The sequence below is a fragment of the Ananas comosus genome, linkage group 4 (genome assembly GCF_001540865.1).
Source record: "Ananas comosus cultivar F153 linkage group 4, ASM154086v1, whole genome shotgun sequence".
Taxonomy (NCBI): domain Eukaryota; kingdom Viridiplantae; phylum Streptophyta; class Magnoliopsida; order Poales; family Bromeliaceae; genus Ananas; species Ananas comosus.
In genome coordinates, this window is record NC_033624.1 from 7,420,522 (window position 1) to 7,447,566 (window position 27,045).

A 27,045-nucleotide genomic window follows, 5' to 3' on the forward strand; every position below is an offset into this window, starting at 1 on the left:
GGTCAAGTAAATACAAAATTAATATCCGTATTCATATCAATCGGGTTTTTATGTTTTATACCCATAATGAAATCTATACCTGTTTAACTTGAATAAACATATTCCGTTCCGATTCGAATTCGAATAATATTACGGGTATCCATACCTATTGATATCCCTAACCGAAACATCACCGTTAGCCTAACACACACACACACACACACAAAAAACAACTCGCCATGCATCTCGATCGATTCCCCCAAAAAAATAAAAAAAAGTCATTCCATCAAAAAGGACCGCCTCCCCCATCCCTTCCACCGATCCCCTCTGCCACCTCCCCATCCCTTCCGATCCCCTCCAGCCCGATCCCCTCTGCCACCGATCCCCTGTGCCGCCTCCCCATCCCTTCTCAACCCATCCCTTCCGATCCTCTCTGCCACCGACTCCATCCTCCATCCCTTCCCCTCGTCCTCTTCCCTTCCGGCCGCTCGCCGAACGCCATCGGAAGCCCCCGCGGGGCCACATCGAAGATCGGGTTCGTCACTCTTCAGAAATCGAAACCCTCCTCTCCGTCTCTTCCTCTTCCGCTTATGCTTCCGCTTCCGCTCTCCAACGATGGATCAGTAATCAGGTGGTTCTTTACAAACCAGGTATGAATCGGGTGGTTCTCTCTCTCTGATTTCATCTTCTCTTAATTACTGACTGAATGGTTTTGAGTAATAAGACCACGACTACAAAATGTACCTCATACTTCTTTTTTATCTTTAATCTCTACAGCATACATGAATCTTCTAAGATATCATAGATATTTTTAAAATAGAATAATCAGCAAATAAGGTTTTAAGACTTCAAAAGATTGATATGCCCAGCAGGTTGTGAGTAAGGTTTGAAATTAAGTCACAAGCATGTGCATTGATTAAAAACCAAGATGAGAATTCTTGATTAATATTATGCAACAGTGAATCAATTTTCTCGAACACTAATAACACGTTAACACTAATAACACATTGTAACCAAACCCTCGAGATCCTTAATTATATATTAAATCATAATTTCCTTCCAACGCAGGTGTAGTACAAGTTGAAGGAATCATTAATTAAATACATAAATATATTTTAGTTTTTTGGTTTTTTAATAAATTTCTTTGGAACTAATATGAACATTGCTCCAATCTCCAATCTCCAAGAATCCTAACCTCCGCACCCTCCACTAATTGCTATATATATATATATATATATATATATATATATATATATATATCTATTAACTAATATGAATCCCTAATAGCTTTGCCACTTGGCAAGCTATCCTTCACCCTCACCAACCCCTTTTTTGAACCAAACCATCTTTCTGAACCAAACCATCTTTCTGAACCAAACCGCCATTTTTTTTCTTAACCGAACCACTCCTCTCCTTTCTCTTCTCTGTCTCTTTTTTGAACTGCCTTTGAACCAAACCGCCTTTCTTTTTTTTGAACCGCCTCTGAACTGAACCGACACTCTCTCCTCTCTATATTTTTTGTATGATACTCTGAACTGAACCATGCCTCTGAACCAGACCGCTATATTTCGCCCGAACCGAATCGAACCATCCCTCTCTCCTGTCCACGTTTTCGTACGACGTTTCCTCTCCCCACTCGGCCGACCGTCTCCCTCCTCCTCTCTCCGCTGCGCGTTCCCTCTTCTCTCACCATTGAATGTTCCCTCTTCTCTCACCGCATCTTTCTCTCCCCTCTCCACCGCATACAATGGATCTGATGAGATGGATCCAAATCTCATCAAATCTGCCCTCTTCTCTCACCGTTTCGTATGGTACGTCGTTTTCTCTCCCCTCTCGACCGCATCGCCCTTGTCCTCTCTTTACTACATGCGATATATGGATCTGAATCTCATCAAATTTGCCGCTCTGCCTACGATTCATCCTGCCTACTATATTAATTTTTTTCCTTTTAGAATATGCTATTGTCTTCTTTTCAGGAATCCAAAGGCTTTTAGATGAGATCTACAATGGCAAAAGGGTCGACGAATGGGTTTTTAGGTATCTCTTCATCTCATATTTAATTTGTGGATTTGCATATTATACATTTGATGTAGTGATGAATTTTGTTGGTTGTTTGGCTATATAATTTTCCGAAATCTTAGATGGTTATTTTCGAAACCTTTTTAATTCATAAAAATTTTGTAGCTTTCTATGAGATCTGCAATGGCAAAAGGGTCGACGAATGGGTTTTTTAGGTATCTCTTCATCTCATATTTACTTTGTGGATTTGCATATTATACATTTGACGTAGTGATGAATTTTGTTGGTTGTTTGGCTATATAATTTTCCGAAATCTTAGGTGGTTATTTTCGAAACCTTTTTAATTCATAAAAATTTTGTAGCTTTTTAATTGATAAAAATTTTGTTAGCTAAACAAATTATCATGCTTTTAAGTCATATTTCATTCTTTTCAGTATTTGGTTAATCAAAGTAATGATTATGACGATTGAAGGTGTTCAACTGTGTTATTGTGGAAGGACAAAAGTATGGGATTGAATTGATTCTTAGCTTAATCAATAATCTAAAACATTATAGTGGGAAGACGCAATATATTAAATAGGCATGAGACAAAGGCATAGGATTGGGCTCCTCAAATGATTCTTTCTTCTTTGATTCATCGATTTGGAGCCATTCAAGATTTATTAGAGGGTAATATCAGCTCGCTGATAAATATGTACTAAAAATAGTTTATTGCTAAGTCGCAATTGAATTTATTTGGGATTTTCTGAGATATGAACTTTAAATATGATGATATTTGATCCAATATCAGATACTTCTTAGACGATGCTAACAAAGAAAAACCACTTGGCTAGAACTGAATAGAGATAATCCCACCATCAGAATCAATGAATGAGCCTCAGTGTATATCAGAGGCATTTGGTGACACCTTTCAAGTAAGTGCTCTCAATTTATTTATTTTTTTTAGAGAAATAAGTATCCTCAATTTCATATCTCATTGATGTCATAAAATATCATGTCACTTTATAATAGAAGTGCAATAGATAATAATAGTACATTGTAAGTTTTCAATTGATATTTTATGTTCTAAAGAATTGTAGGATTGGATTGAAAAAATGGCAGAATATGTGAAGTTGTGGGGGTGAGGAGGATGTTATGGAGCATCCAAATATGCATGCCATACACATGCCGCTGAAAAAATGGTAGAATATGTGAAGTTGTGGGGGTGAGGAGGATGTTCTGGAGCATCCAAATATGCATGCCATACACATGTTGCAGAGGGTAAAACAGGCCCTGCCTCCTCTCCCCCATTCCTATGACATCAACTATAATTTACCACACAAACTGTTTGGATTTTGTTCTTTTACTCCCAAATCCTGCTATTGCCTTTGTTGTAATCTCTAAATTAAAAAAAACAAAGAGATAAAATTGGGTTTTTCTTTTTTTGCACATTTACCCTTGAGAAATATATCAAATACTAATTTTTCAGGCTTGTCCCTACAATTACACATATTGACAAGGGTGTTTATGCAAAGATAGGAAAATAAAAAAGAAAAAAACTATCCAAACTGGTTTATTTGAGTAGTGCCTACGTAGTATTTGAGAGAATGACTAGGAAAGCTAGGAGGCTATATTACACTCCTGGTCCTCAAACTATAAGTTGCACAACACTTTGATCTTCAAACTTAAGTACATGATGATGGTAATATTGAGGCCATTTTACATCTACCTGTAAATTCATGAAGAAGATGGATGATGTAAAATTACCAATTTGTAGATACTAATGTTCATTGCATAGTAAAATAATGAGAGAATGTTGTGAACCATGAAAATTGTGTAAGATTGTAGACTTATCGCGTATCTCTAAAATAACGATGTACACTGAAGGAAAATACCGTGGAATTAAAAATATTCATACCACATGAAATCTAAAGTTTAATCAGAGTGAAATTAAATGTTTTATATCCTGTTTTTCAGTTTTTAGGCAGAGAGACTTTCTGAATTCTACGAAGTATTCAAAGGTATTCATATCGGTACCTTTGAACTTCATTTCTCAATTATTTACACTGAAGTGCTCAAGCTATTAATTTGACATAAGTGCAATTATAACTATGTAGGTTCCAAATGTGTCTAGATGTTCATCGAGTAGGTAGTTCATCCACTATGTAACCTTGCGCTACATTCATCATGTGCTGTTTTTGAAGTCTAAATTATATTTGTTCACTTAGCCAAGAAGTTTTTTGGAAGGCATCAAAAATTTATTTAAGAATATATGATTTTCAAAGAGGCGTTCTATGTGTAATAGCTCACTGAGGAAGGATTAATTAGCAACACTTTGGGTAGATGATTTTCAATTCTCTTTTAAAGTGTATAAAATAGTGAGCTTTTCGTTTTTTTATGATCTTATTGATGGGTTCTACTTGAGACAAAAATTACTTAAAATTTGATGCCTTTTTTTTTTACTTAAAATTTGATGCCTTTTGATAGACGGTCCTCTTCTCATACTAATAATTGGTTTATCAATACAAAATACTAATGAAAATTTTCTGTTAGCAAATTTAAATCCAATTTTGACAATGTGCTACACTGAGGGAAGGTCTGAATGAGTTCGCGTAGAAAATATTTGCTTAAATGCAGTTTCAAGTAAGAATATTTGTTGAATATTACAAAATGATTTTAGAGGCTGTTTAGGATCACCTTTCTTTCCTCTTTATTTGGGTAACATTAGTACCTTTTTTTCTTTTTATTATGTAGGTTTGTTTATGATCATAGGATGCTTTAAATATATAGTTAATTCTATGGGGGCGTTTGGTTCGCGCTATGATAGATTACTAGGAGGAAAAAGATGCCCAAGAATTTGATTCCTACTCATCTTATTACTAAGGATATAACATTTCGATGTTTGGTTCGCACAGTCATATCATCTAAGATTACCAAAAAGATAGATTAATGTGTTTGGTTCGCGCAGTCATATTATCTGAGATTACCAATAAGATAAATTAATGTGTTTGTTTCATTAGCTAGCAATATTAGTAGTAATATAAAATTAAAACTAACCAGTTCAAACAAATTCGACATATATATTGAAAATTAACTATAAAATTTGCATCACAATATTCAAACAAGCTCAAAGATTCTAATATTGAAACAGTAATAGCATCATCATCAATAAAGACAAAAAAATAAAAATTTTTAAGCAACATCAAATATCCATAACAAGTCCAAACAAGAAAGCAACATCTATCATAGAAAGTAAATAACAAAAAAGTTCAACACTTCATAGACATTGAAAATATAAACAAAATACCAAAGTTTAATATCCTCTAGTTATTGCAAAATATAAAACAACTTCATTTACGTGCAGTTAGAACATACTCAATATAGTCCTTTCTAAACTCTGCAGGAATTCCGTAAAATCCAGTTAGTTTGGTTGTATCAGATATTAAGATATCGTAAGCAATCATACGATCCTTATCGACGAGTCCCTCAACCTTCAAAAGCTCTTCAAACAACTTTTCCTTTCGAATTGCATCAGTTGCCATAAATTGAAAACAACCAGCTAATTTAGAGATTAATTTAGAGATACTTTCGCTAGCATTTCCAAACATGCTCTCAATGGAACGTAACGTTGCATTAAAAGATTCATTGATCGAGTCATCTGTAACTGAGGATCTTCTTTTTCTTGTTTTTCTTGACTGACCAGCACTCGAATTGGTTGGCCCTAAACCGCTGCTTTCATCTGCAATTGCCATCTCCTCATCAGGATTTTGAGCAGATGCTCTTTGATTGGTTTCTTCGCCTTCAATATTTGCGACAGCATCTGCAGGAGATTCTGCTGCAATACCGGTTGCTCGATCCTTTCCAAACACTATCGATAACTCCTCAAAATAGGGAAAAGACTTGCCTCTCAACCCAACGGCATTTGGATGACTCTACAACAACATTCAAGATGTCAGACTTTTAACTTGAAAAAAAGAGGATGTATTTATTTTAACATTTTAAAGATATTGAAATGTAAGAACAAAACCAAAAGAAAGGAAAAAAAATTCCATACCTTAACCCAGTTATCATAAACATTCTTGTCACATTCAACACATTTGTTCTTATCGCTCCAGCCAAAACCACTTGCGCTCGGTCCAAGCATCTCAAAAATTGCATTGTATTGTCTCTTCCATAACTTAAATCGAGATTCAATATGAGGTACTCCTTTAAGCTCACAATCTGGAATCTTCTCATGATATCTTTCCAATTGTTGTAGATAACCATTTCTAAATGTTCCATTGTCAGCCCTCCATTGTCCCGAATTACTAAGAGCTAGTAAGCACTCAATCAGTTTTTCGTCCTCGTGCTTAGTCCATTGGTGCTTAATTCTTTTGTTTTTTGCTTTTGATGTTTGTTGTGATGACACTTCCTCCATCCTAATAAAAATTTGATCATATAGATATATAAGAAAAGATAAGGCAAAATAGATAAATCAAAATTAAATAGGAAGCATATAAAGAGTAAGATTCAATTGTAGTACGAAAGTAAAACGGAGTATAAGAAAATAGATGAACAAAAAGTACATGAAGATGACAAGTACATCACAAAGAGTACCTTGTATTTATTCTAACATCTTTATTCTGACATCTAATACTAAAGAGTACATTTAACCCCTCCATTCATTCCACATTTGTAATGCTAAATCATCTCGCCGGGTATTCTAAGTATCGGAAGTTTCAATATATGTTATGTTGTCTCCTTGTATTTCATTAGTTGGGTCAATTTCACCAAGCTCATTCGCATATGGATCAATTGGCATCTCCCTACGAATATGATTGTGAAGAAGAGCACATGCTGATATGATTCTACATGCAACCTTCAAAGGATAATAAGACTTTCCTCTAAGTATTGCCCATCGCCCTTTTAGTAATCCAAAACATCTTTCAATGACATTTCGTGCAGATGAATGTTTATAATTGTAGAATTCTTGCGGAGTTTGTGGCTCCCTATTTTGCCTTCACTCGCTCAGATGATACCGTTGACCTCTATATGGCGTGAGAAACCCTTCGCCATTTGGATAACCAGCATCACGAAGATAATAATAACCTACATTGCATTAAATAAATTAAATAATTATAGATATAAATAATTCTATGAACACCCTATTAGACACTTACCTTGGGGAACCCTTAGCCCATTTGATCTTGGCATCTCTAAGCACCCTAGAGTCTGAGGCTGAACCCTCCTAGCCAGGCAAGATATAGATAAACTGCATATCTTGTGAGCACACTCCTAACACATTCGTCGTAAGATCTTTGTTTCTATTTCGATATCTAGCCCTATCAACTACAGGGACATGAACAAGGATATGAGTTCCATCTAGTGCACCAAGACAATTTTGCATATTAAAATTGTGCGTTGTTATTTGCATATTGAAACTAGTCATATATTTTTCAGTTGATTCATGAAAAAAAGGAATTATACCTTAAACCACTTCCATCTTTCATCAGTTGAGTTCTCAGATATTGGTTCAGGCCTTTTTAGTAAAATTCCATGGCATCGCAACATAGCAATTAAGACATTACTAAAATGTCTACTTATTGTCTCCCTTGATCTGACAAATTGCCTTTTAATTACCCTATTCTTCACATCATGTGCAATGATATGTAGAAAGAAAGACACCATTTCCTCTATTCCCATATTTCGAGTCCCGCTCAATCTCCCAGTGGTCGATAGAAGGTCACAAAGTGCATGAAATGCCCTTCGATCCATACGAGTGTTCTCATAACACGCCAGATCATTATCATAGATTATTCTCCTAATATTTATATGTCTTATGAAGTGCCTTTGTAATGCTTGTCTTCCTCCCCAACAGTGTCTCATGTGTTGTTTAACATAAAAGAGTACCACCACTAATTTTAAAAGTAGCAATAATCTAACCATCTCCATATATATCATTATAATGCTCACGACCACGGGCAAGAATTCATTCGAAGTTAGATCCATCTTCAACACAACTAAAATAAAGCAAATAGAAAGAAAAAATTCAGTCAAACTAAATTAAAAAGCAGTTAACTCAATTTTCTTTTGCTAGTATCAAAGAATTAACTTATTCATCTGTTCAAATTAACTAAAGCAAATACTTTTCTAGCATATTCGAAAGCATGATGTTAAATACCTAGGAATAACAAATATGCTCAAAGAATACTGGATCTTGTAGATAAAAGATCAATTAGCTATAGGTTTAGTGCATAAAACAAGGAATCTAAAAACTATTGATCACAAGCAGAAGAAGCATAAACAATAGTTGTATACACAATCTTGGTCCTCTGAAAATTGACATCCCATAGTTGCCTAGCCCACATGAGAAAATTTAAGATGTTGTATATACTTGTATACACATTTTATAACTTTTACAAACAAACAGAAACATGCTTCTCTTTTGTTAGCAATTTTAGAGTCCAAAATGGTTGGTAGCCACCAATATGGTAAAGAAAACATTCTAAAAATGCTCACGTTTCAGGAAAATTATAAATCAGAAAAGTTGATAAGTAGTTTAATCATAAAAATAGTCAAATATTATATAACCAGAAAAAGAATTGACAGCATCCTTACATTAGGAAAATTATTAATCAGAAAAGTTGACGAAGATTTACATGAGGATCCAATTTTACAGAAAATTCATTTACCACTCATTGGCAACTACGCCTAGGTTCCTGAACAATGCTATCAAGCCACCAAAAACTAACCAAGAATATCCTCCTACTCTGAATATTAAGGTTTACCACGTGTAGGGAAGAAACAAGCTGGAAGGTACACACCAAGAAAATTGATTTGTGCACATTTTAAGGTAATTTAAGGAAATAAATTTCAGGAAAAAAAGAAAGTAGTTGTCCAAAAATAGTAAGTTAAAAAGAATGAAACAGTACGCCACAATTAGAAGAAACAGAAACAAACAGACAAGTAAGCAACCAATTATTATGCCTATACAAAACAGTCAACTAAAGCGAAGGTAATATTAGTTAACTATTCTTCCAACTGAAAATCTCAAAAGGTGCAGTAATTATGCTGTTATTATTCAGAAGGATAGATGCAACATAACTCATCTTATAATCTGAAACGAATGTTGAGTAGCACCAAAGACTAGTATACTTGTTTGACATAATTACAGAAACAAGAGAATTCAACAGATACTATCATTTTGCGAAAACACGCGCAAATATTTCTTTTATCAGATCTTACAAGAAGAATTATACAATTCTCTTATCAGATCTCACAAGCAGGGATGGGTTGGGTTTTTATGTGACAGGTGGAGGATTAGTTGGGTTAAACCCCAAAGAGGGAGTTGGGACTTAGGAGGGAGAAGGTTGGTTTAACTTTTGTTTTGAGTGATTGGCATGCTAAATTCTGAATGGTTGGTGGGTATTGTTGAGAGAGAAACAAATCTGAACTCCTTTGGGAAGAGGAAAATTATATTTGGCTCGATGAGAGCTCTCCAGATATACTACTTGAGTAAAGTAATTTATCAAGAAAATTAATGTTCCAAGTATAGTCTATACATAGACACATAAGTTTTGATTCTAAAAATTCTAGTTGTGGAACCCAAAAGTTTATTTCAACTTCACACTAAAGCAACAAAAGTCTGTAACTTAAATGCCAAAGAACTTGATGGTTGTTATTCAAAATTTCGAATTCAAAGCTTAGTTGCTTCGTATTTTAAGTTTAGTTTATTTCTTACAAAAATAATAATAAATGAATAGTGTGGCATGCTACATTTATCGATAAAAAAAATTAAAAAAAGATCACACCGAAGCAAATGGTCTAAATTTTCTTTTTCTACCATTTTAAATAGGAAGTCCACTTTTTTTTTTTTGCAAAAAACACCCTCTTAACTTTTAATTACTTTCAAATTGAATTTGGGATTTGATATAAATAACAGCTCAACTCCTATTCCTCATTAACATTAAGCTTTAAAAAAAAAAAACAGCCAATTATAAAGGTCACTATTGAATTTTACAAAACTGTCAATTTAATTGATGTAAGTAATTTTTTTAAAAAAATGAAAGTTCCTAGGATGTTAATGGAAAGAAAAATAGTTAAAGGATCTATATTAAGGTGACCTATAGATGAGAACACCTCTGTGCAGTTTTATTTAATTATTGTACCCAAACCAAACTACTATAGTGAATAGGAGAAGAAGTAAACAACCAAGCCATCTTTAAACAACAAGCAAATACTTTTACACAGAAATGGCGAAGAAATTACCTATTTAAACAACATTTTATAGCACTAAACCTATTTAAACAACATTTTATAACATCAATACAAACTAGAAAGATTTTGCTCATGGCATAACAATAAATCCTTCAAAAAATCAAAAAAAAATTGGGATCTGAAATGGGAAAAGGAAATGGAGAAGAAATTACCTCACGAACCTTGTTTTGGAGCAAGGAAATCTTAGAAATGGCGAGATATGCCGCTACGATCGGTGGAGGTGATCATGGCATGGATGCCCTAGGTCGAGAGAAGAGGTCGGGAGAGTCTCGCATGGTGGAGATGATCATGCCATGGATGCCCTAGGTCGAGAGAAGAGGTCGGGGAGAGTCTCGCATGGTGGATGAGAGTCTTGCTGTGAGAGGGGATCACGACGGGGTCGGGGAGAGTCGCGTGAGAGGGGATCGGGATGGGTTCTCAAACGTGGGAGAGAGGAGATAATAGGATTACCCTAATAATTAATGTGAGATACCTACCCTCTCCCAAGGGAATAGGATTAGCACTTTGAAATTAATCTCATTACCAAGTGGATTTAAGATTACCAAATAGATTACTTAATGTATTTTGCCAAACACCGTCATATTTTCACATGCCGATTGGATTACTAGTAATCTTAAAAGGATAGCGCGAACCAAACGCGCCCTATATGTAATTGCTGGTAATGCTTAAAACCTGTTAGATGTCATTTGGGCTCTGCATCTTCCCAGTTGATTGGACTATGTAATTCAGTAAATTATATTGAGTGTCCTTAATTAGACAATGTAATATAGTGAATGCAATTTTGAGTGCACTATACGAGGAAATAGAAAAAAAATGAGAAGTTCATAGTATTTTAATTGCAAGTAATTTTGTTAAGAATCTTGCTGCTCTGCTAGGTATATTCTTGGGAAAGAGGAGAGCATGGGAGACTCAGATTCGGAGATGATAAGAGTAGTAAAATGGTTCCTCAAAAGGTTCAGCTCTTACGTAGAGAAACCAAATACAATATTAAAAAAGTAAAATTATTCTTTATATAGGATAATAGAGAGATTATATGAAAATTTCTTAAATTTTTCGTTGTTGAATTATCTAAGAAAAGTTGGACTTACTAATTTAAACATCTACAAGATATTCATTCCATCGCATGCAGAATATTTTCTTTAGGTATTATGTTTATCTAACAAGCTGTTGAACGAGCTCAACTTATGTCGGTTTGATTATCAACATTGAACTATGTGCGCCAAGCTTTTCGACTAGGATTTTCATGCCTGTTAGCTTATTTTGAGGTTGATGAGAGTAATAGTTGAAATTCTTCTGTTTTTTTGTAGGTAATTTGCAATTTTGTGAAATTTTTGTTCAAATTTCATGATTTTTTTTTTTGCCTAAATCTAAAGAAAATCTTGACAAATTTGTGTAGATTATACTATTATTTTCATCAGCTGCTATATCATTTTATTTTTTCTATAGAATCGATCCGCCGCAACGCGCGGGTACCTTCACTAGTATATATATATATATATATATATATGGACAAATTAAGCATCAAACACCAAGCTTTTTAAATTCTAGGTACAAATTTTAAGATTAAAATATCAAATCGAAAAAAGAAATCGTACATTCAAATTCGGTACAAGAGAATTAAAAAATTAAAAACAAACAAAACCGGACCTAATTTCCACATTACGAGGTCAACAGGTATATACAAAAATAGTATCATAGGATTATATTCCAAGGATTAAGACATATATGTATATTTTTTTATTATATTCTACACGGGTTGAGTCAATTTGATTTTGGGACCAGTTGTAGAATTTCCAATCTTTTGATGAGTTTTGTGTATTATTATGAGTTGAACTGTAGAGCAACCAGATAGTTAAGTGGCAAATTTGTGTATTATTTGTAGTATATGCATGTTAAGTGCCAGAGAGTTTTGTGTATTATTTGCTATTATATGCATGTAAGTGCCAGAGAGTTTTGTGTATTATTTGCTATTATATGCATGTTAAGCGGCAAATTTATAGAATCCTTCTCTTTCTCTAAACTTAATTTAATAACCGAATTTTTTATTCTAAATTTTTAATTGGTGAACGTATAATATCCGTATAAATACACGTATCTGAATAATTAGTGAATCCGTTTATTAGCTGTATTTGCATGTTAAATCTAAAATTTGCATATGATTAAAAATTTGAGTTCAAATTTAAATTTAAAATTTGAATACAAGTTTTAATTTGAATTTAAAAACGTGCATTAATTTGATTTGTGAAGAGGGAGTCGGAAAGCCAGTCATATGCTGAGATTTTACAGCGCACAGTGCTTCTTCAGAATGCATTTACAGCTGCCTTTGAGTTTGTCGGACACATTCTTAAAAGATGTATGCATCTGCATGATGCTGCATCGAGCTTCTACTTGCCGGCCCTTCTGGTCTTCATTGAATGGCTTGCATGTCATCCGGATATTGCAGCCAGCTCTAATAACACTGAGGGCTTGTTTGGTTCATCCATTTTGGATATGGAATGGAAATTAGTTTGATCAAATCCGGTTAATTTTGCTTGGTTCGCATGAATCAGTTTGGGATTTCTATTCCGGACTGGAATGGGAATGGCTCATTAGCCTTCAACTTGATTCCGGTCTTCTAGCCCGGATTGAGATTTCATTCCGGAAACCCACTAAGTTCTTGAAGCCCATGTGATCATCTCACCCTCCTTCTCTCCACCCCTTTCTCATAAAAATAAAAAATAAAAAATAAAAATAAAAATAAAAAACCTATCCTCTCTCAAAACCCTTTCTCTAACCCACATCAATAAAAGTTTTTAAAAATAAATTTGATATTTTTTTTGGAAAACTTATTAGAGAATAGTATTATATTTTTCATAAATTTTAAATAATATAAATTTATATTTAAGAGTAAAATTAGTATTATAGTATCCTATAATTTTTTTAGTTTATACGAACCAAACAATGAAATGTGAATAACTCATTCCAATTCCTAATCCATAAATAAACCAAAAGTCTTAGAGGAGTGGGCCATTCCAATTATCATTCCAATTCATTCCCATTTCATTATCCATTCCAATTCCACCCTTGAACCAAACAAGCCCTGAGGAGAAACAATCTATTGCAAGATCATTTTTTTCGAACTTAGAAAAAAATAAAATTAAAATTTGAATTTGTATTTGAATTTAAAATTGATCTTATATTATTGTTTCGAATATGAATGATGAGATATATTTTTAGAATTTATTGTATTTGAATTTGATTTTGATTTTGTTTTAAATTTAGGGACAAGTTAAAAAAAAGGGCCTATTTCAAAATGACATGTAGTTGAGGGTCTTAATGTTTTAAAACCCTTTTACTAGTTAAGATCCCGTTAGGTTTTAATTTTTTTTTTTAACTTTTCTTTTATCTTTTAACCTAGGTAAGTACGACACCTCCTCAACGCTGCATCTCACAGTGTTGCACAAGGAACTCTTATAAGTAAAGATCCAACTGTGCAAGTAGGAGGTGAAAAGTTGGGAAATCAGTTTTGGAAAATTTATATTGAAATAGCAATGATTCCTTCTGAAAAGTTAATTAGATAATATGGAAAATTCAAAACTATTGGAGATGTTGTGCTCCAGACTATTGCTTGGCCTTCTACTTTTGTAAGTATAATACTATTTTGTAGTTCTTATGGTTGAGATTTGATGATATTAGAACGAAAATTTATATATTTGTATGTCTTAATTTTGCAGGTCGAATATATTCGTTCGTGATCAATATTGAAGGACTTTGGGCTACTGAAGAATTTGTTTTGTTTTTTTCGTTTCCTTAATATTAATGGGTGTGCTACATGTGAATATAACAATTTGTCATTTTAATATTGTTTAAACGATTAGTTAGTTGATGATACTTTTATATTTTTAAATAATAAAAGTGTACTTTTTTATTTTTATATTGATTAGCCATACTAATAATAGTGTTTGTATGAAATAAAGATTTGATGTTATTTGCATGAGTGAAAAATATTAAGATTGCTCAAGTTTTATTTAGATATCTCAATTGGGCGGTTAAAAATTGCTCTTATGAAATTTAATTATTTATGTATCTCAACTGGACGGTTAAAAATTGCTATAAACTACTTGACTAAAACTACTAGCGGCGGTTGCAAAATTGTTACTACAAAATTATTAAAATCCACTTGTATAGGTATATAGCGGCGATTGTAAAAATATAGCTATTCATTTAAATTAATAGTGACAGTTCAAAAATTGTCGCTATAAATCAACAAAATTGACAAAAAAAAAATGCATATAGCGGCGGTTGTCAAAGTGTTATAACATTTAAGAAAATTTGCCACTAAATAATACTGACGGTTCAAAAGCACCGCTAAATTAAATAGCGACTGCTTTATAAGCAGCAGTTGTAAAACCGCAGCTACAACTGCCGCTATGAATTATAGCGGCAATTTTTTTTGTTTTCAGCGACAGTTTTATAATTGTCGGTATATGCCCTATTTATTGTAGTGACGCTCCCGAACCTCATCGAAACTGCTCTAATAGCTTTCCAAACTAACTTCCACCATAACTTCATAACTTAAGAAGTTCGGCACCTTACATGCTCATTTCGGCACTCTATAGGATTCCGGTACCTCAACCCGGTACCAATACTCAACACTAAAATCTGTAGTTTGCAGATTTTGATGTCAGGAACCCATTCTCGTGCCTAAAAAGCTCCAAAAATAGGTCAACACTCAACAAACAACCCTTAGAACTTCCAAAATAGTTCAAAATATTATTCTTACACTAGAATCTCACAATTTGCTAAAATTTAGTGTGCTACACATGGCTACGGCCCGCTCCTGTCCTTTCGGTTAGTGCCCCTAGTGACGAGGGGATAGTTGTGGCAACCATGCGTGTAGTGGCACATTGTGTACCGTAAGGAAGTTGCGGCAAGAAAACTGCACGATGAGAGAATATGAGCGGGAATTCCCTTGCATTGTAAGTTGTATTCCATACGTGGTGCGGGATAACAAGGACAAGACCGATTGTTTTGAGCGAAGACTTCGGCCAGAAATCTTTATAGTGGTCCACTCGCTCAAGTTGCAAACTTTTGCCGAGGTGTTGGACTAGGTCTTGTGGGTGGAGCGAGGTGATGCCTTCGCACAGGAGGAGTGCGAATTTTTTTTTGACCGAGAAAAGGGATGAGGCGATTGATGAGCAGTTCGAGTGGTCAATCAAGCTCTAGGCGACCCCAAAGACATTTGCAATCACAATCCCAAACCCCTGAGATGTCTTCTACTCAATCCTCCACATGGTGTACTATTTGAGGTGGTTGTCGGCAGGCGCGGCGGTTCTCGCCAGGTGCGGCAGTGTGCACTGTGGGAGGTGAGATGCATTCGATGTGGGCAACCGAATCACAAGAAGTATGACTGTGATGGCCAGGCCATACCGACTGCAATAGCATTTTTCTCTCCGAGGCAGCTCGCGGATTTGACGAGGTCTGGGAAGCACACGTCAATGTCAAAGCAACATGGGGGTTCGCTGCAGGCGCCAAGTGGCCATAGGTATGCGAACCGGGTTGAGGAGCCTACCGCTACCGACGACATCGCGGTAGGTATGATTTGATTGTAAGAAATCATATGTAGGGCATGATGTGATATTGGAGCATTGCATGCATTTATCATGCGGTCGTTTGCTACTATTTAGGTATAAATATAGTAGAGACCAAGATGTGGGTAGGCATAGATACCGAGGCATGCTCGTGTCATTGGAGTGTATCGCCTGTTGGAGAAGGTAGGGATGGAAATGATGGACTAACTCTCAAGACAATGTGAGTAGTCAATTGTGAAAGCTGAGTCATGACACCTGAAGACACCTTAGTAGGCCAAGAATTTCGAATGTTGATCCGGCGGACCAAACAATGAAAGTGGAATGACTATTGCGAAAATAATAGGACAGTTGCCAAGCTTTGGCAAATGGGTCTAATAGTACCTCAATCTGAGGTAGGAAAATTGTGTTTTTGTAGTTGGTGTGCATAGGAAAGATTGCTTAGTGCTAATGTTTTAAACAAAAATGCATAGTAGCGTAGAACGCTCAAGTATTGGTACCAGTGGAGTACAAATTTTGTTCAGCCGAGAGGGTTTGTTGGCAGTAGTACTTAAGCATTATTAAGTGTGAAAGAGGCCAAAGACTGCTTGAAGGGCTGGTGGCTCGCACTAGGTGTTTAGGAGCCAATTGAGATATGTGTTGCTCGGTAGAGCATGTCGTCTGTGATGACAGTAGCGGGTATTGCTTTGGGACGATCCGTGCCCAGACCATGTGTAGACTATGGAGCCTTGGATCATATGGACAGGCGCAGTCAACTGTGTGTGACAGCGACCCGAGACTTGAGGCTAGGGTAGAGACTTATGGTCGGGGCGGTAGTCCGAGTTAAGACCTGAGAACGTGGAATACCACGTGTGAGACTGTGTGATCAACGGTACACCGAGGGTGTAGGTATGACCCAACCCTGGGACTTGTTGTAGTTCGGGGTCTTGGTTGCTCTTGGTTGGGGCATATGTGTGAAGTGCCAAGTGAGAACTCCGCCAAGTGATAAGTGGGTCTACACATGCGAACGAAAGACATTGCATTATATTGAGATGGATTTGGGCGGTAGGTCTGTGTAGGATCAGTGGTCTGTGGATCACTCGTGATAACTGATATAAGCGGTTTAGCCAATGGCTCTGGTAGTATGAGAGAATTGGTTGTGGACTGGAGGACTGAGGATAATGACCAAAGGAGCAAAGGCTCGGTCATACTGCTAGCCTATTTGAAATCGCCAAGTCAGGCATTATCGATAAGATGAATTGAATTCATGAACGAAGTGTTCGTCTAGACTCGTCGCGGGAACGACGTGACGTGGCAGATGAAAGTAAAGTGATGTACTCTTTATGAGACATTGGAAGAGTGAAAGCCACCTAGGGTTTGAGGACTATGCTCTTAACTGAGCTGGAACTTGTGGATGTGCCGAAGTGTGCCATCTTGCCGTAAAGCTAGAAGTTCACGTATGGTAGATCACTCATTATCAGGCGATGCACGAATGATATTGCTTCTAAGTAATGCCGGTGATCGGATCAGGGTGAGTTTTGCAACGGAACGGTAATGTAGGGAAGAGCCTGCACGTAATGACGTAGACTCTTGATGGCCAAGATGTTGGGCCTGTTAAGTGAACGAGTTTGAACATCACCAAATCTAGTCGACGAGGGATTGTGTTGACAGTGCAAAAGTGTTGGGATAGGGTAATGGACAAACACCCTGTGGACTCTTGTGTGTATCGAGGAGGTCTATCTATATACGATACATAGTGGTACTGAACTATTCGACTAGTTGGTTCATTCTTATTCGATCTACACCACGGGAATGAAGGGTAGTCCTAACCTTAGAGGAAAGTAGCATCTAGTAGTATTAATAAGGTTTGTCATCTAATAATGGCAGTTATCAACGACACGGGCTTGATATGGAAGTATTCATGTTATATAGGAATGCATGCAGTAATGACTGCAATTCCTTGGAAGTGCCACTCAGGAGAGCGTTGAAGTGAAGTCGGCTATAAGGCAAGATAAGTCCTCGATATACCGGACCGTGAGAGGTGTTGGAGCGTGTAGAGTCGTTGTATATCGACTTGCGCTGCCATCGGGATTTGCGAGAGTTCATAATGTATTTTATGTACCATATTTAGCAAGCATGTTTGTGATCGGATCCACGTCCTTCATTATAAGTCGCTTGAGCAATCACAAAAAGCGCGAAGCTGCTAAGGACTAGGGAAAAACTTGAAGATACCCTCATCTGCTCGATAAGTTGAATTGAGGTGTGATCTTACTTTTGCGGACGAAACTCTTTTAAATGGGGGAGGAATGTAATGTACCGACCTTCTGCAGATTATGGAGTTCTAATGAAAATTAGCTTCAAAAGCTAGTAAAATAGTTCCAGCGAAGTTTGGGGAGTGTTTAAGTGTTTTCAATACAAATCGGGTATGAAAACGGACTCCGAAATGTTAAATTTGTCAAAACTGCAGATTTTGTATTAAGTACCAATACGCAATACAAAACGAGAGGAACCAGCTCTCGGGTTCTTAGGAACTGAACCTGAGTACCAGTACCGAAAAGGCTATGTAACAGTACTAAAAAACTGGGTACCGATACACAATAAAAAATCTAAGAATCCAATGTTCAGGTTTTGAGAAACTAGAAAAAGGGTACCGGAACTAAATGCCCGAGTACCGGCACACGAATTCGAGTACCGATACGCAATTCTGCAAGTTGCAATTTTTAAGAGTAAAAAAATTTTCATAATTTCATGTTGGGGTCTTATAAGGGAGACCCTTTCCTCTTTTCCTCTGTTAGCCCCACACGCATGCACGCACGCAGGGAGAGAAAACGAAAGAGTGAAGCTTTTCTCTCTCACTCTCTTCTTCTTCTTCTTCTTCTTCTTCTCCAAACTTGGAGATTTGGTGGAGATCGAATCAGGAAGCTTGAAGGAGTGGAGAATCGAGCTCTAGCGCATATAGCGGCTTGGGAAGCTTGCGATCAAAGGTAAGTTCTTCGGATTAAGGTTTAGGGTTTTCATTAAATCCTATGAAATTAAGATTTTTGAGGTTTCTAGATGATTCTATATTAGTTTAATCAAGATTTCTCCATGCATTTTGGGGTGTTTTTGGAGAAGTTGGAATCTAGGATTAGAAAGGGGGATTTTGGAGTTTTGAGGTTTTGAACCAAATTAATCCTCTTTTTGTCTAATTGAAGGTTAGAAAAGTACCCCAGACAACTTGGATTTAGAAACCAACAAGCGTTCGGTGATCAAGAGCACGGAGAATTCTGTGCTTCTAATAACACACAAATCTTACTATATATATATAATTGAGTTAGAATACTTTTAGAAGCACCAACCCATTGATTCGTCTAAGTTTCTAGCCCTTGGATCTACTCCTTAATTACTAATACCTCTGGATCAAACACTATTCCACCTACCACCACTTACCACTATCATCTCAACCCTACATCTCTCCATCCAATGGTCAAAAACTCAAAAGCACCACCCCCCGCTGGTGTTGAGAAATTTAATCAACTTTTATATATATATATATATATAAATATATATATATAATATATATATATATATATATATATATATATTATATATTAATTTTTGTAAATTCTGATTTTAAAATGGAAAGTTTTTTAAAATGCTTTCTAGAAAAAGCTCAAAGCGTGATAAATGTATTATTATTTATTTTGTTATATATAATAAATTTAAAACAGTCATACTATTAAATAGTAGTCATTGCAGCATAGCATGCACATCATTATCAATACTGGGACATGTCAAATCTAATTCAAGGATAGTTGTGCCGTTAATGAATCTATGATTTGAATAGTAAGTTGCATATCTATTTTCTATTTCTTTTCTTTCTCTACATTAAAGAAGAGTTTGGGGACCTTGGGGTGACACGTGTCCCCCCAAACCTCCCTTTACTCTCTCTCCCTCTAAATATATTAATAATATATATATATATATATATATCAAAATTTAAAATTTTGATACTTTCAAAATTTTAAATTTTAAATTTTAAATTTAATTTATAATATTTATTTTCAAATTTTAAACTTCAAAATTTAAAATTTTAAATCTCTAAACTCTATAAAATTATAATTAATTTATTTTCAATATATTTTTATTAAATTATCAATTAAAATAAATTTATTTTAAATAATTTTGCTGTTGAATAAAATATTTCTAAATACGCTTTTTTCCAAACACTATTTATATAGTTTTATTAAAATTTTTTTATTTATCTTCCCTTTATTTTATTATCTTCTTAAAAAAATTATTTTAATTAATATATATATGTGTATGCGTGATATAAAGATTTCAGAATGAGTTTAAATTTAATACATAAAAAAATATGTAGCTAGTTTAATCTAAAATAATACGATAAATAATGCACATAATAATTATTTTAATTAATTAATTAAAGTATCTCAAATCTCTAAATTTTAAAATTTAGAGATTTGAGATACTTTAATTAATTAATTAAAGNGTTGTCGTTTTAATAAATTTTATTTAAATAAAATTAACTATTAAATTATTTTTATATAACTTTTATTTAATTAATAATTAGACTTATAAAATTATTTAAAAATATAAAAAACTAAAATTTATTAAAAAAAAATTTTAATCCGCAGCATCGCGCGGGTATTTCACTAGTATAATATATAATAGGGATAATAATTGCCAATATACCTCTTAAAATTTCCAAAACATCTTATTTATTTCTATTTTTTTCCTCCAGTATATCCTCATATGTTCCTTCGTTATTCCAAAATACTCATGCAGTTACCACCCTTTAAATTAATTTGGGTTAAACGTGAGTTAAATGTCCATCATAGTTAAAAAAAATTAAAATATCATATTTGCCCTTAACTTTAAAGGCAAATAAAAAATGTTGGTGATGATAGAAAAGTATATTTGAAAAGATCAAAAAGCAAAATACTTTTTGTACCCCTAACTTAAGGACAAATAAGAAAAATCGGTGATGGTAGAAGGGTATATTTGAAAAGGTAGAATAATAATTTCATAGAGATAATAGAGTTCATTAACAAATTTTAACTATAGGGGTATATTAGAAATAGATTGGAACGTAAAATGGGTATTTTCAATATTAGCCATCTAAGAGAGGCAAATCAAAAAGTTTGAAACTTTTCAGGGGTATAAAAACAATTGCCCCTATATAATAAACAATATTTCTCACTCTATCCGATCACGTTATAAGATACACTACTTTATTAGTACATTAATTAACAAATCAAGAAAAAAAATATACTGAAATGAGAGTGCATTTTATGTAGAGAATTTTTTTTATTACATTTAAGTACCACAGTAGGTACAAAATAAACTCTCCAATAACTCACCAACTATCTAATATAGAATTGTTTACATATCAGTTTTTGCTGTTCAGGTACTAAGAAAATGATATTTGTACTCCAAAAGGTAGAGTAGAAATTTGGCATCCACCAATCCAAGGTTTTAAAATTTTTAATATTACAAAAAGTTCATAAAACTAGCAAGAAAATATTGGCTCTTGAATAGATAGTGTGTAAAATTTATACTCATTTTTTGGTGTATAGGTAGCTCTGTCAATTTTTAGTTGCACACAATAGTTTCCAGTACATTATAGGGTAACCTAAAAAATGTAAAACTTTGAAATCATCTAATTAGGAGAAAATAAAAACAAATATTTTTAAAAAGATCGAACCTCTAATTAGGTGTTGAACATAATAAATATTACAAATAACTAAGTTCTTTAAAAATTAAAGCTACCACAAAACAGTGCTTTTATATATTCAAAACTTCTCCTTAGATATGTGTTTGAGATTTTTTTGGTTGGCTCAAAAAATGTACTTGAATTAAATAATAGAAAATCAAACAAAGACTATGACCTAGCGTAAATTATAAACTAACTATTGTTGTGAAAACCTTAAATTATCATAAACGGTTTTTTTAATACTTATATTCAATGTTACAGCACGTTACAACTTGAATGAAGCTGTTAAAACGTTTTAATATAGGATTAATTGCATATAGGTCCCCGCAAATATAGTGAATTGCAAATATATCTCTGTAAAGTTCAACTGTTATAAGTTATTCCTACAAAAGTCCTAATATTTTCAAATATATCCCTTTAGTTAGTTACCGTTAGAGAACCGTTAAAAAGCTATTTATATTTTCAATTTTGCTATCACAAATATATCCCACCAAAAGTTATAAATAGTATAATATACAAAGGGTAAAAATGTCAAAATCAACTTGGGTAAATTATTTAACCTATGATTAACTAAACTTTTCTAATGAATTCTAACGGTAGGGATATCTGAAAATATTAGAAATTTTGCAGGAATAACTTATGAAAGTTGAACTTTACATAAATATATTTGTAATTTACTATATTTGCGGGAACCTATATGCAATTAACCTTTTAATATAATACATATACTAATAACACTATTAAAATAATACTTTAACTTTGCAAGAAACTGCTAAAAAGTTTTAATATAATATAATTATACTATTCAAATTATACTTTAATAAATATTTTATTTGTACTATTAGGAAAAATGCCATCAGAGTTTCTTAAAGAAATTTTCTATTAAAAAACTAAAAGAGCGATGCAATAGTACATTTATAAATAAGAAGTAAATCATATATTTCGAGTTCAGATTGGAATACTATTAATAGTATTTGAGCTCTTTTGCTATTAATTTTTTAGTCGTTAAATCTACATTTTATCCAATTTCACTCTTTAGATCATACTATTCAACCAACCACCAACTTAAATCTTAGGGGACTACCACTAAATCTTAGAAAACCACTATCATTCTAACCCTATAAATTTTTATCCAATAATTAAAAATTCGATAGTAAAAAAATTTAAATACTNACATATCTGACAACTACTCATCTAAAAATTTAAATACTATTAATAATATCTCAGCCCAATTCCATATATCTCTTCTAACTAATGTCATTTTACTAGTCTTTTCAAATATTCAATAATAAAAATTCACAATAATTTTTAAATTTTTAGATGAGTAGTTGTCAGATATGTATAGACAAAACTTTAGTAGAGAGCGCGTTGACGTGAGTTCATGGGGAGGCTCCTATCTACTGCCACGTGTCTCAACAGCAAGTATTTCAAAAAAGCAACCAACAAGTATCGGTAAGAAAATTGATCCACTTCATTAAGTTTTGATCAATTGCTTAAAAAGAAATGATAAGTCTACAACTCAAAAAGGGTTGTAGAATTACAACCTTCAATTTAAGGATTGTAATCTCAATACTTGAATTTATGCAATCAATTTTAACGACTCGACCGGCTAGCAATAATAATTCGTTGAACCCAAACCACCGGACCAAAATGTTTAAGCCCAATTATTATTATTAGTGTCTATAATCTCATATATATCTACTAACAACTCCATTCTCATTTGATATGGGACTTTTGGGATGTCACATACTTTTCTATTTGAGTTTTAACATCCTCCTAAGCCCAATCACACATATAGCCCAAGATTACAACTATTTGGGCTCTGACGTCCTCGTCAGCCCAATGACACATTATAGTCCAAGATTACTAGGCGATGTGAGACTTGTCTCGCTAATTTTGTCATTCTGATCCCTTGCTTAGCCTATCACTTTGTCATTCCAATTCTGACTTAACCTGTCATTTCGATCCTGACTCAGCCAAGACTCATCTCATACTTCCGGCTGGTGATCGGCTTTAATACCAAATGTATCAGCATGATTGGCTAGCAATAATAACTCGTTGGATGCAAACTACTGACCCAAAATGTTTAAGCCCAATTATTATTACTAGTGTCCATGATATTATATCTACTCAATAACAACCTCATTCACATCCGATGTAGGACTATTGAAGTGCCACATTTTTTTTAGATTTTAATATATTAAAAGAAAATAGAGTGATATGAATAGTAAGAACTGATTATAAAGTTTTTCTTTCAATCTATATTTCGTTTTTTTCTAATATTAAAATAAAAAAAAAGATTGTATAAATCTTACGGATTGTTGATACCAAAAAATTAACACGCCGACCTAACCCACATATGAGCCAAAGAAATAAGGACACGTGGTACACCAGTAGTCGGCAATAAGGCGCCTGAAGTTCAAGAGCATTTAGGCGGGAATGATTGAGAAGTGGGACGTAACTTTCATGAGAAGTGGGGCGTAATTTCCATGATCATGGCTACACCACTTCCTCCACCACTATAACCAACCAATAATGTGGACTGATAAAATATTATAAATAGTAACTTTGAAGCCTGTCACGCCCCGAGCCCGATCCTTTTTGGCCGGTTCGAGAGCGTCAAACAGACGCCGAACGGACAGAGCTTCCCCTGTCCGCCCAAGGCTCAACACTAGTATCAATAGAGTACAAATTTGCATAAGCGGAAGCATACACAATGGCTTGCACGAGGACAAGCAATAGCCAAGGTGAAAGAATTAACCATTAAGTATACAAGTAATATGACTAAATTTAAATCACATACATGTATCCACTATAACCAAGTTCTGTCACATTCTTGCATCATTTCTTTTTACATCTCATTTCTCCCAAAATATAACTTTTGACATTTAAAGTAAATATTCTTTACATCATTCATTAAAGCAAGTTCATAATACTAAAATCATCAAATACAAAAGATGATAGTAAAGGGTGTGCAACTACAAAATGAAATCCATCTCGGGCGGTCTCTACCTAGGGCGCGATGCCCTTACCGCGATCATCTGCCGGCTCGCTCGGTCCCGGCTCTGTGGAAATAGTGGGGTGAGAACTACAACAAAGTTCCCAGTGGGTTCGGCAACCAACCACGCCGACTATCCCACTAGGTCTAATCAGGCATAATAGAAGAAAGAATAGATAATAACCAACTAACAAATGCAGCTAATATGCCTGAACAATAAATAAAACTATGCTCGATAGAATGCTCATGATGAATGCAAGATTAACTTTTCATTACCCAATCTCATGGCTAGCCCGTAGGTTTCGCCCTCACAAACTCACCAACCCAAATCCCTATTGTCGGGGAGATAACCGCTACAACCCGACGGGACCGCCCTCTGGGGAGATAACCGCTACGACCCAGTGATGACAACTCCGGAGCACATCGCCCGAGGGGGAGCTACCGCCCTCGAGCAAGGACTATTAGGTGAGTACGATCAATCCTTAACTTTAAGGATTTTAAGTTCAATCCATTCCTTGACTTCAAGGAGAACCATGTACATATGACCCTTAATTCTAAGGTGTTTATGTCATAATGTCACTACTTGTTCTTGTTCTTTGTCAATGATGCCACACTTGTTTTCTAAGTCCTCTAGACTCATCAATGTCACTTGCTAAATCTATGTCAACATGTCACATTTGTTTACTAACCCTTCTAGGTTCTTGTCCCTTGTCATGCATATATAGGGTTACCAATTCTCATTCATTTACTACTATTTCTCAAGCATTAGAACTCATATCATGCAAAGAAAATTTACAATTAACCCTACTATGCAACATGCTCAATATAAATACATATGCTCAAATATGACGCTTTAGACATAAAGGGATTTCCGATGTCCTTGGAATGCACCACCCACCTTAGATGGTCACAAGGATGCTACGGTGAATTTCTTGGAATTTTTGAAGCCCTAGTCCGCGTGCTGCGGCTATCTGTACGGAAAATGACGTTTTTGTTAATAACTTTGCGTACACTCGTCGGATTGTCGAACCGAGCGTTCCAACGCGTTTAAAATACCCTCAATTAGGTTTCTACATGATCAAAATAGATCAAAACCCAACTTGGGCAAAACCCCTCTTTGGGATGCCCTAACATGTTATTTTTGCATTTCTCCGAGATTGATCTCATTCCTAAGCAAAAGATAGCTTAGATTCACATGGGAAGCTCTCTAATAAGGTTTCTAAGCTTTTAGAACCATCCCTAGGGCATCTACTTTGAGCCCTAGTGATCCACCATGAGAGGGGTCTAAGAAATCCATGTTTTTCATGGAGTCATGGTCCTTAGAGGATTTCCTCACTTGTAGAGAGATCAAAACCCAAAAATCTAAGGTCTAAACCCAAACCCTAAACTCATTTTTGCATAAGGACTCACCTTTGCCCAAGCTCCACCAAAGCCTACTTGTTGGAGAGCTTCTAGGACCACCAAAGCCACCAAAATCCACTTCTCCAAGCTCTTCTCCACCTTCTCCAAGCTCTAGGGCTTGCTTTCTAGAGAGAGAAAGAGAGGAAAATGAGAGAGAGGGTGAAATGGGTGTTGGCTGTGAGGGGAAGGGGTATTGGGCTATTAACATGTTGTAACATTTGCCAAAAAACCCTCCCAATCTTTATATTTTGCAGCAGACCTCGTTTTGCTGTCGGGCCCAAAGTGTACCGGTACACTTTTTCGTGTCACCGGTTACACGACTACGCATAGGCAAACCCGAGAGCAGATCTGTCAGTTTCGCCCAAAGTGTACCGGTACACTTTTTCGTGTCACCGGTTTCAGCATGTGTAACCGGTGACAGGTCGCTTGCTGTACCGGTACACATTGCTCCAGACCTGATTTTGGTTCCGTTTCGATTCTATTTTGCGCCGATCGATGCCAAAACCCTTCTAACACTTCTAGAACTCATTTTTAACCCTCCCAACAGTGTTGGTAGGTTAATTGGAACTCGCCCAATTAATCCATTCGCGCACTTTAGTCAGTTTGCCTAAAGTTCGTCATTTTCTATCTAGGTTTCAATACGTTACAAAGCCTGTAAAAAATGTCTTTCTCTCCCCTGAACGAGAAGACCACCACATTTTCAATACATTTCCTTTCTTGCATTTATCGTTTTCTAGGAGTAGTCTACATGTAATCTTTTTCACCCGCATTTACTGCTTTTCTAGGAGTAGTTTTTAAGTTAGATCTCTAGTCTGTATGCCCCACGGGCACACTCTGTTGTAATCTAGATTTTCAGAGTCTGTATGCCCTTTGGGCATACTCTGTTTTGTATGATTTTTCAACTTTATTTTAATATATAAAGGCATTCGGCTTTTTCAGCCGACCAGTCACTGTGTATTCCATCTATTCGGCTCATTAGCTGACCCAAAACCTTGTGCATTATGTACGTTCGACTCTTCTGTCGACCCAAGTTTTTGTGCAGTCCGTACATTCGGCTCATCCAGCCGAACCGATTCTACAATAGAGGATTTCGAACTCGGCTGATCCGATCCCTCGTCAGCCGAATCACTTGATTCAGTTTTAGGGCGCAAACT

At 35.0% G+C, this 27,045-nt stretch overlaps 2 protein-coding genes across 18 annotated transcripts; one reads left to right on the forward strand and one right to left on the reverse strand.

The window, feature by feature from the left end:
• LOC109708978 (leucine-rich repeat extensin-like protein 5) lies at window positions 199-14,146 on the forward strand. 15 transcript variants are annotated; one of them, XR_002215855.1, is made up of 5 exons: window positions 199-629; window positions 1,956-2,016; window positions 2,164-2,213; window positions 2,433-2,912; window positions 3,070-3,414. XR_002215855.1 is itself a non-coding variant. In XM_020230977.1 (2 exons), the coding sequence occupies exons 1-2, from the start codon at window positions 219-221 to the stop codon at window positions 13,965-13,967; spliced, it is 432 nt and encodes a 143-aa protein (XP_020086566.1). In that variant the 5' UTR covers window positions 199-218; the 3' UTR covers window positions 13,968-14,146. The 15 variants fall into 15 exon arrangements, 2 of the variants coding, with proteins under 2 accessions (XP_020086566.1, XP_020086567.1); XR_002215856.1 differs by having other exon boundaries at window positions 2,789-2,912; XR_002215859.1 differs by having other exon boundaries at window positions 2,832-2,912.
• On the reverse strand, window positions 5,143-10,482 carry LOC109708977. Of its 3 annotated transcripts, none has more exons than XM_020230974.1 (3): window positions 6,574-7,054; window positions 6,032-6,395; window positions 5,143-5,909 (listed from the first exon to the last, which is right to left on the reverse strand). In XM_020230974.1, the coding sequence occupies exons 1-3, from the start codon at window positions 6,636-6,638 to the stop codon at window positions 5,328-5,330; spliced, it is 1,011 nt and encodes a 336-aa protein (XP_020086563.1). In that variant the 5' UTR covers window positions 6,639-7,054; the 3' UTR covers window positions 5,143-5,327. The 3 variants fall into 3 exon arrangements, with proteins under 3 accessions (XP_020086563.1, XP_020086564.1, XP_020086565.1); XM_020230975.1 differs by having other exon boundaries at window positions 6,836-7,048; XM_020230976.1 differs by lacking the exon at window positions 6,574-7,054 and adding an exon at window positions 10,386-10,482 and having other exon boundaries at window positions 5,243-5,909.

Excerpts from the sequence above, each read along its gene's own strand:
- LOC109708978 (XM_020230977.1), top strand. The coding sequence starts at position 219 with ATGCATCTCGATCGATTCCCCCAAAAAAATAAAAAAAAGTCATTCCAT. Across the intron at positions 630-13,946 it reads GGTGGTTCTTTACAAACCAG|GTCGAATATATTCGTTCGTG; the intron begins GTATGAATCGGG and ends TTAATTTTGCAG.
- LOC109708977 (XM_020230974.1), bottom strand. The coding sequence starts at position 6,638 with ATGGAGGGGTTAAATGTACTCTTTAGTATTAGATGTCAGAATAAAGAT. Across the intron at positions 6,396-6,573 it reads GATGTTAGAATAAATACAAG|GATGGAGGAAGTGTCATCAC; the intron begins GTACTCTTTGTG and ends AATTTTTATTAG. Across the intron at positions 5,910-6,031 it reads TTTATGATAACTGGGTTAAG|AGTCATCCAAATGCCGTTGG; the intron begins GTATGGAATTTT and ends ATGTTGTTGTAG.